We start from the raw sequence: 10,745 nt of genomic DNA, 5'->3' as shown, positions 1-10,745 counted from the left end.
GTTGTTGAGTGTTGTGACATTGAGAAGGGCCCATTATATGGAAGATGCAGTGCAATATAGAGAATTTAGCAACAAATATGTATGCGTGAAATAAGTGACGGTTGTGCACACCAAAATCGTCTAAGACAAGACAGGGTAAAGAAACACAAATATATATGAATAATAAACAACCTAAACAGTAACCAGTAGTGAGAGGGGTAAGATGGCGCAGCATATTTCCGTTTAGTTGACTCAGTCTCACGTCCGGTGATGAGAAATTCCACCTTTAACTTATTCATTCTAATTGTTTATCTGACAAATGCCATAAAATTTAATGTTTATTTTTTAATGGTGAATAACGGCATCATATCGTTTTGTTTTTATCACGCATCATGTACACACTATGACGTCACTACCAACCAAAGGAGCGAAGTGCGCGGGAAAAAGCGTCAACTCTGCGGCCAGTCATCTGTTGTTTATTATCCACGTCCAACCACCGTTTAGTCCTTTAAGTCGCCATTAACGTGATCTGGTGGATTTTGCGATCATACATTTTGGATTATCTCCCCCATATCCTCTCAGCGGGACTCAGGAAACACGCAAGAAGTCGATTTGTTCGTGCGGTGTCGGTGCTGCTCTCGTCCGATTCGACGGAAAGTCCATAGGCCTCTTATTTGTTTTCCCTTATCGGAACCCCAAGATGCCCGAGACCCCAGAGAAGGCGGCCGCTGCGGTGGTCGCGTCTTCCAGCCCCAAGACGTCTCCTTCCAAGAAAGAAATGTAAGTTGGTCCTCGTCTGCGGTGGTGAAGCGCCTTTGTTCGCCGGAGACGCATGCAAGCAATCCGAAGGCTAGCTTATTAATTAAGTAGGCGACTCTAGGCCTAAGCTGCCGGTAGGCCTATCATTCATTTATACAAGGCGGGCTTTAGGGCTTTATTATCTTGCGCAGCCTTATGTTAGTCATTAGTTGCAGTTAATTGCCATTGTCCTGTGTGCTGCACCGTAGGATAGCATACCAATTAGGCATAGCCTACTCCAGGCGCAGGCTGCCGGTAGGCCCATCATCCATTTGTATTAGGCCTGTTCCAAGAGTAAGCCACTGTTATCTTGCATAGTCTTTGGTATATCCTGCAGGCTTTACTATTCTGACCATTAGGTTCAGGTAGTTTCTGCATATAGGCCTAGGGTAGTCTGTTATTGTTAGACGTAGCCTAGGCCTATGAGGTCTTCTGACAAGTTGACCTGACATTTCCAGCAGAAACTGGTGTTGGATTTGTTAGAATCGTGTAAAACTGACATCAGAACATCAGACCATTAGCCTAGCACTGTTTCACATTTGATTGATGTCCCAAGAAAGTTTCAGGAAGATAGGCCTAGGCTAGGCCTATTTAGTGATTAAGTTAACTCCTTCGGTACTGCATGATGCATAATCGGCGAGATGCTGTATCCCACATTTTCCCAACTCACCCTAGAGTCCGTATAACCAAGAAAGAAAAGGTTTTAGCATCCATTCTGCTTTGTATATTAATGGAAATGAACGTGAATTCAAAATATACACGTGCATACATATGTACACACACACACATATATATATATATATATTATATATATATATATAGCCAAAATCAAACAAAAAATACATACATATCCCCCTCTTTTACCTCTCGCCATATCAACCCATGAATTTTCCCTTTTTTCTGGGGATTTTCTTGAAAGAATAATGCAGCTCTCTCTTTAGCCCATGAGCAAAGAGTTTTCATCACTGTCATAAAAAAAAAAATTTATACGCATCCCCAGTCGTAAGGAAAGGTGCATCCCCAAGCGCTGGATTTAGCCTTGAAAAATCATCATGAAAGTCTGGCATCATTGCTGGGCGACAATCCTCAAATATGTTGGTAACATAGGTTCAGCTACCATCTACCTCTCGTTCTTCAACTTCATCATCACTTATTTCATCACTTGAGAGCTCGTCACTGCTCTCATATTCTTCCTCAGAAGGAACATATTCCTCGGAAGAGATATCACTGCTTTCATTCGTGCTTTTTGCTGTGAAAACGAAGGTAAAACGAAGAAAATCATGAAAAAAACAGACGTGGAACTCGAGCATGACTGTGCATAAACTGATGATGAGAAGGCTGTGACGTCACAGTCAAGAATGTCCATGAGTGGCTGGAAAAAAGTAGGAGGAGCCTAGTGTTGGTTAGTACAGCCTACCCACACCTGCAAAAATAAGTAGGAAACATAACCCAGCACTACAAGCATTCCCTATAGCGTTATGGAGTTATGACGACGCATATACGTCTTAGGGAGCGTTACTTTACCCTCTATGACGTCGTAGAAACATCACGGTAGCGAAGGGGTTAAGTATGCCTTAGTTTAACCAGCCCACTGAGCTGATTAACAGTTCTAGAGAGGGGTGGCCTGAAGGATTAGACTTATTTTACGTGGCTAAGAACCAATCGGTTACCTAGAAGTGGGACCTACAGCTTATTGTGGAATCCGAACCACATTATAACGAGAAATGAATTTCTATCACCAGAAATAAATTCCTCTATTTCTTCATTGGCCGGTCAGAGAATCAACGTGGGGCCAGCAGAGTGCTAGCTGAGAATGGTACCCACCCGTCCAATGAGGAACTTTGTCTAAGGTAGAATGTAGAACATGGGTTAGGCTTTATTTTTTTCTTTGCCAGCAGACAAAAAAGTACTAGGGCTATAGGCTAGTAGTCCTGGCCCCTCACCTCCCTCTGCGTTCACTCCCATTGATGCTTCAAACCTGTAGGTGGCTGCTAGACCTATCCCTGCAAGGTTGCTTCCTAGGGTTGCATGTATATCTGTGGGATGTTCCTACAGATCATTAGCAATAACTCCAAATGACAAATTGCATAGAATAAAAGATGTTCAACATGCCAAACTCTATCTGAAAAATAACTTACCAGACCACTTTGCATCAATTTGCTGATCGACAATTTTTTCTGCAGTGACCCCAATATATATATATATATATATATATATATATATATATATATATATATATATATATATATATTAGGTTTCCTTCAATTTTTTATTTACTTTTTTTTTTTTTTGGGCGGAAAGTCGACGTCCCGCGGTTGTGCAGTGGCCCCCAGGGATGTCTCATCTTGCCTGATTCTGGCTTTTGCCACCTTTGATTTCTTAATGCATCCTGACAAAAGGTGCCATTCTTTGGTAATGGACTTAATTTTTATGTTAATACCTTGGGAAAGGGTATGACAGGCTATCTCATTGCTGCCCTACTGCAAGGGAATGATTGCTTGACGAGTGCTTGAAACACGAAGGCTTGTACTGGGCAGTATTGAGAAGTAACAGCCACATAAAAGTCATGCAGCCTTGCCTGCTGCAGCATCTTACTGTATGTAAGAAGCATTTTTCCTCCTTTAGGTCAAATTACTGATTCTTTGAGTAAGGTCACAGTCGATATGACAGCTAAAATTGGGAATGCATCAAAGGCAGAAGGAACTTGGGCTCAGTGAAAGTGACATAAGATGCCACATGAAATTGACAAGTACTCTATATTATATGACAATTGATACTCTGCCATGAAAAAAGGCCTATTGGTATTGCCAATTAATATTAGAGTATGGTAATAAGCCAGACTAATTACTGTACTCTAGTTGTGGCTAGAAATAGACTAGCTGGGATAATGGCCAGGTTTATGCGATATGCATAGCAAGCAGCTGTATGCATGATCAGTGACTGGTCAAGCCCAAGGCCTGTGTAACAGTTTAACCTTGCTGAAGTTGAGATTGATTTTGTAGCATTATTTACTAATTCTGGAAAAGCCTAAGTTTTGTAGGTTGGTAGAAGTGGAAAGGTGTGTCTCAATTGAGTCTTGAAAGTGAATTCATTATATACAATAGAGGTTAGGCCTACCAATTTTAATTAAAGTGATTCCCTCTAATAATGCTTCTTCTTCTTGTGTCCCCTTACAGTTTTTTTCCTCTTGCCCTTTCTTAAATAACTGGAATGGAACACCTCACTTCGGACTGAACCTCCTCCAAGGTAGTTCTTGGTATATGACTGCTACCTGGATCATATTTTTGTCTGGGAAGGACCCTCTCATGTGTTCCTCTTATAAGTACAGACACTACCCAACTTGTGAACGAGTTTAGTTCCAGACGGCTGTTCGTATCTTGAATTGTTTTTAAGTTGGTTTTTAATGTGAAGTGCGTAATTTTTGTTGTTTACAGTCATGAGTTAACTCGGGAGTCGTAGATTCTATACTATTTTCATAGTATTTTTAAACCATGCAGTATTACAGAGAATTATTTGAATGTTAGAATGGTAGAAAGAAGAAAGTAAAATTTAAATTCATGCACCATTCAAAATTTAGTATTTTTTATATGCTCTGAAAGTTATGAACTTGGAGAGAATTTTGCAGGTGCAGCATCTGACATTAGAAGTTCACATAGTAAACAATGCACATCACCAACTATTGGTAAAAATACGTACTAAATGTTTTCTATGATGAGAGAAAATTTAGAAAATTAGAATACATAGTAATAAGTAGGAATATTTTGTGTGTATGGACGAGTACTCCCATGTTTGTAAGAAGAATACATGGCAGCTAATCACGAGAATCCTGAGGATAATCAGGGAAGGGGTTAAAGGAGCAAGTTCTTCATCGTGTTCTGTTCTTTGCAGAATGGTTGCTGATTTAGGGAGTGGGGTTAGGAGTCCAGCTGGATGGGGTTGTTGCTTTCTTTTCAGGATTCAGTTTGCATGACAGAATCTTTGTCATAAAAACATTTTTTTCCACTGTCCATAATTACTATGCATAGGTGTTGTATACTTGAGTACAATTCTCATTTCTCAGAATGACAAGTGAAAATTGTAGTGAGGTTGAGTTCGAGAAGTGGGACCACTTAAAATTAAGGCATGTGTAACATGCATATTTTACCTGTGCTATTAGTATGTATATATATGTGGTAAGGCACATTTAGTTTTTTGTTTCATTTAAGGTTATTCCATGTGAACTATTCCTCTGTAGATGTGCTGTGATTTTGTGAATCATATTCACACAACAGCAGTTTGTCACCACCCCATTTTCCTCATTGCCCTTTGATGTATTGCTCAGAGAATAAGTAGTTTCTCAATGGTGAGATGGCTGTGTTCATGTTGCGCTATTCGTGATCAAGATATTCTGTTGCTAGAAAATTGTATAAACCTTTCTTCGTGGCATAATGTGAGATTCATTATATTTCAGTAATGAATGAAGGACTGGATAATGAAATATGTAAAGAAGTAAATAAAAAAATTTATTTGTAAAAAATTACTATTGGAAATAATCAGCCAAGATTTTATGAAAGTTTTCATGTTGAACATTATGATTGTAAAAAGATCAAGAGTAAACAGCGTAAGAGAAAGAAACAATGAGCAATAAGAAAAATGTACAGTAAACGCCTGTATTCACGGGGGATGCGTACCACACACCCCTGCGAATAGCTAAAATCTGTGGATACTTAAAACCCCTCTAAAAACACTTGGACTGCCTATTTTAATAGTTCAAACACAAAAAAAAAACTCAAAAAATTCTTATATCTGAGTTTTCGTAGTTTTATCACAAAAAATGCATTTAGTCATGAAAATGATATGAAAATACAGTAATTAAGAGAATATTTCTCAGTGAAAAATACCACGAATGGGCAAATTTTCTGCAAATAATGTGTATATCGTTCCACAGAGAAATCTGCAAATAGGTGAGACCGCGAATACAGGGATTTTACTGTAATGTAATGTAAGCAAAGCTTGTAGTTGAATGAGTTCTTGCTTTTTGAGCAGCCCCATGTTTACTAGAGTGAGAGTGGGGAGTGGAATTGGCACATTGGAGGAGTAAGTATAAAAGTAAGAAAGGTAAATACAAAAAGTAAATGGTAAAAGAATAACATTATAAAGAATATATGTACAGTGGTAGCTTTCTTTACTTGATAAACATTTCCTTATTACTACTATTTTTTTTTTTCTGTTGACAATCTAGGTATTGTAAATAGTTACCTGATGCTTGATAAGATGACCATTGGGAACTGAGAGGTTGTTTACTGCAGGTAGTTGGCTGTTGCTTTATTGCACATAGTGTGTGTGTGTTATGATATTTAATACAGGTAATAGGTAACTTGGGTAAATGTTATTGCCAATTGCCAAGTTATCTCATGAGCAAAGATGTGTATCTTTTGTGTTATATGGAATTGTTTACTGTTACTTATTACTGAAATGAATACTAGATAACTCTGTTGAAAGCATTATCCACAACATAAGTAATACTGTAATCCATCTTTACTCGTGGATTTTCAGAGATGCAGCTACAATGGCTTTGAACCATTTTGCTCAGGGAAAAAGACATTTAATTGTTGGGGACATACCATCTGCAGTGAATTCTCTCCAGGTAGGTTTACCAAGTTATTTTGTAAATAAATTTGCATATCTTTTTAAATATTCTTTTGAAATTTTTTGTTTTACTTTAACTTTGCTCATAAATGCATAGTATTTCAGTAGCTTGTGGGAATCATGATATAATAGCACAGTATTGAGCAACATTGCAGACAGTGTGCTTTGGAATGTTCTTTTTATTTATCGTATTTTTTAGGGAATCTGCAAATAGATAAAATCCAGCTGTTCTGTTCTTGAAGACATACTTGAGTAAACACGTAGGCTTGTTTCCACTTCATTGGCAAAGGTAGCAAAATACATTAGTTAGAAGCCAAATTAGCAAAATATTGTTAGAAACCAAATTTAAGTTGAAAGGAATATTCCAGACCCACAGGAATGTCAGTATCACCATCAATTTATGATTTATGACAAAGTTGACAATCAGTTGCAGCCCCATTTGCATATCCTTCGACTGGTAAAGGGTTTCAAAAGCAATTGTCTGTTCAGAAGTAGGGCCATTCAAAGTCATGAAGCTGAAAAAGGTATATAGTTTTCTGGAATAATGATAACATTTCTAATTTTTGCTAAACATAGTCAAACTTGAATTTAGAGTATTTTGAATATTTGATTGCTGAAGGTGGATTCAAGTGAATTTGAGATCCTAAGCACTTTGCCATTGTTGCTACTTGTTTACAGTTGCTGTAGCTTTGTTGGTACCCTTATTGGTGTTCCGTATAGGATATTACCACTTGCAGGGTGCCTTAAGGGTCACATGGTTGATGGTCCTAAACTTGTTTGCAGCATCCTTATATTGCTTGCTGCCTTTTACTTTTATCCATTTGTTCTGGGGCCATTGGTCTTTTTAATTAATTGCTGAGATTTCCAGACCGAAAAAGTACTGTACTGTACATTCACTTTGTGCATTGCCGTAATTCTAGTATTGCAATACACTCCCTGAACACCTGAATTATCCCTGGTCACCTACCAGCCTGAATTACATCCCCATAGCTTTTACCCACTAAGTGGGTAATTAACTGTCAGCGTTACCAATGCTTACAGAAAAATCTTGTCAAATGAGTTATCTGAAGTACCGTTGGCAACACTGCTGCAAGTCCCGGCCGAGATCTCCAATTGCTTTTTATTTGCCATGCTGTGTGGGTGTGTCCCACATCAGGCGAACTTTTGGTCATTTAGCCCGACCCCTATTTAAGAATTTAGACATCAGATCACGATTTGGACTGTTTTCAACGCATTTTCTCCTGGATGGATACTTTATTGATTGGATTTGGAACTTCTCTCCCGATTTTGACTTTGGTATCGGTACTTTGGATTCGATTGGATAAGTAAAACAAGATGATGTCGCTGTCTGCTAATGCCGATACTTCCACTTCGTTTACATCTTCGACAACAGAGCCTTCTACGTTTACATCTTCGACGACAGAGCCTTCTACTGCTGGAGATGCTGACGCTCATCAGCCCTACACGTCCTGCATGCGTAGGATGAGTACCCTCAAACACAGTTGACATTCTGTTTGTATTTTATGTAGGAAGTTGCAGTGTAGTATCAGTCAGATAGGCGGCGAGTCTTGGTCAGTAGATCAGATGGAAGAATTATTCAAAAAGTTAGAGGACAAGTTACTAGCTGAGTATGTCTAGTCTATTTTTCTAGCTTTATGACTTAATTAATGGAAACTAGAGATAATGATAGTAGTACTAGTGTTGTAGGTACTAATCGTTCTTTTTCAGCCCCCCTGCCTGTTCCAGAACCAGCCCTAATGGGTGCTGGGGGACATGGAGAACCGCAAACCTCGAAGGTAGGATCTGGTCCCCCCCGGCATGGAGCAGGCAGTGTTGGCAGCAGATTTCCCCCTTCCCTCTAAAAGTGTAAGTTCTAAGGTGGATTTAGAATTAGGAATCGCTCAGACAAGTAGGAATTCTACTTTAGGAAGTATTCAGGAAGAGTAGTTGAACGTGCAGTCTTTTTTTGGGTTCAGGTTTAGTTGGGGTCGCTAATGTTTAGGTCTCTCATTTAGATCAATCGTCGGTTTTATTTCCTGCTTCTTGCTCTGTACAACAAAGGTTTCCAGATCCGTGGAGGGTTGCTCAGATTTGGTTTCTAATGTATCTGGTTCTGAATTTTTTTTTTTCCTTGAATACTCCTTCTTCGAAGGTTCCTTTTCCTTCAGGGGTTAAAATTTCTTTCGTCTTGCGATGGTGGTAATTCTGGTGATCGAGTTTTCCAATATTCATGATCATGTCTTAAAGAATTTTCTGAATTTGATAATGTCTATCAAGATTATCAGGAGGGGGGGAACAAAACCAGTTTATTTTCTTCCTTTGAAATCTATGGCCTCTTCGGCCGCTTTGGAATTTTCCCCTTTTTCCGTATTTCCTTCTAAGCCTTCTTCCATTGCCCTTCTCGGTCTTCTTTTTCGGTCCACTCTTCGGAGGGCTCTTCATGGTCTTTGTTGCTCATCCTGTTTTCTTGGCTTTTATCTCAGAAGAGCAAAGGTTTTTCTTGGTTCAACCCTGTGATATTAGAGCTTCAGCGGCTCCCTCTCTCTCTTTGGGGTTAAGGGAAGGGGTACTTTTAACGGATCTGCCGTCTTTATCACCTTTTGCGAATCCTGTAGTTTCTCAAGCATCCAATGTAGTTGCTTTTCAGGTGTTTGCGGAGGCGTCAGCAACTCCTTATTTTCATTCTTTACGGGTTCCTAACTGTAATGTATCCTCCGCGATTCTTGCGGATGCTATGGCAGTCGGCGGTTCGCCTGCACCAGCATTCAGTGTATCAGCACCGATGGTCTCCTCAGCCTTTCCATTCTCCAGGATAGCTGGTAATTTGCCTTCCTCTGTTACCTTGGGTTCGGTACCTCGTAACTTCCCCTTCGAAACTCCTTTGAGTTTGGTCTGGTTGGTACCTTCTCCATCTGTCCAACAACGGTGTTAGGCGCCCCGGTGGTTACTCCAAGTGTGGCTTCTTCCTTCTTCCCTCATTTGGCTTCTTCTTTCTCGACTTTCCTGCAGTTTTCTCTGTCCCTCCGTCTAGGCATCCATGTAGGTTCGGGGTTGATTCCGGGTCTTCAAGGTCTTCAGTTCCGGATTCCCATTCTCATGTGGTTTTGATACATCCAGATTTGTGTGATTCAGGTGTTGCGGCTTCTTCGCTCTTGGGAGTGGGTGTTGTCCGCCCAGGTATGGCTGGCCTCAGGTTTCGGGTTTTCGTGTTCGGCGTTTGCTAGGCATCGGCCTGCCTCTTTCCTGTTCCTGCTTGGTTGGACCAGTCTGACAAGGATTGTTCATTTGAAGAAGAAGATCTGGTACCGGATATTAGTTCTCCTTCAACTAATGAGAATGAGTATAAGCGGATGGTGGACTTCATCCACACTTATCCTCAATCCAAGGTTCCAGAGGAGCCTACACTACCAAATCAAGTGATGTTTGAGTTGCTATATGCGACAGAACCGGTAGTTGCTCAATCATCAAAGAATCTGGTCTGCTTTGGCCTTGTCGGGCAGGCTTTGAGGGAGGCAGACGTAGGTTAGTGGCTTTGATAGGGTTGAGTAAGCAGGATTCAACCTTGCTTCCTATTCAGGAGGGGTTTTAACAAGGTAGCGGGTAACCTTCTGCGGGTGTCAGGGTTCCTCTCAACGTATCTGTTGAGGCTCTTCTCTCTCGGGTTCCTTCGTCAGTTGTTTGGTCTCAGTTTCATCTAGGGAGGCTTGTATCTTGGAGGACACCTTTTGCACCCAGTCAGAGCCCTTGTCCCACTCTATGTGGATGTGTCAGGGTTGACAGAGTTTTCTCAATAAGATGGATATACTAACTCCGATCCTGTACTGCCTGACACCTCATCACTTCGGTGTCAAAGGGGCTGGCATACCAGGTTAACATTTCGCCTGACTGTACAACGTTCTTGGCAGAAAAGGAGGGACGACTTTTAAAGCTTCCGCCTCACTATCCGGACATTCGGAGAGGGTTTTGTTGAGTGCGCTTTTTGTGCTCTGCGACAGTCCCTTAGGGAGGAGGATATCTCCTCCATGGTCAATTTCGTGTAGCCGTAGTCAGCAATAGCGTCACAGCAGGCTATGATTAGTGTGGCTGCTCTGGGTTCTGGGGAGGTGGCCAGTATAACGAACTTGTTGTTTCTAACTCATGTCTCCAGTGTCAGAAATTATGCATCATCGAGGGTACAAAATAAATGAGATCATTAGAACTTTAGAGGTGTATGGTTTCTGCCATTCAGTCTCATTCATCAGGTAATCAGGAATTGTGGGAGTGTCAAGACATCTGTGACTCTAGCTCCTTGCTGGCCCTAACGCCCTTGGTTTCCGGAACTCCTAATGCTCCTTACGGAA

The 10,745-nt window shown here is 40.5% G+C and overlaps 1 protein-coding gene across 4 annotated transcripts in view; it reads left to right on the top strand.

Moving 5' to 3' along the window:
* The window catches only part of LOC136832048 (protein HGV2-like), a 28,835-nt gene continuing 18,090 nt past the window's right edge, over positions 1–10,745 (top strand). Inside the window, exons 1-2 of one of the 4 annotated variants that reach the window (XM_067092573.1) lie at positions 1–759; positions 6,313–6,403. In XM_067092573.1, coding sequence (XP_066948674.1) covers positions 680–759; positions 6,313–6,403 — 171 coding nt within the window. In that variant the 5' untranslated portion in view covers positions 1–679. The remainder of the gene's footprint in view (positions 760–6,312; positions 6,404–10,745) is intronic. The other 3 variants (XM_067092571.1, XM_067092570.1, XM_067092572.1) reach the window with 3 other exon arrangements.

This window comes from Macrobrachium rosenbergii, chromosome 49, assembly GCF_040412425.1.
Source record: "Macrobrachium rosenbergii isolate ZJJX-2024 chromosome 49, ASM4041242v1, whole genome shotgun sequence".
In the NCBI taxonomy this organism is placed as follows: domain Eukaryota; kingdom Metazoa; phylum Arthropoda; class Malacostraca; order Decapoda; family Palaemonidae; genus Macrobrachium; species Macrobrachium rosenbergii.
This window is presented reverse-complemented; position numbering and strand designations above follow the sequence as displayed.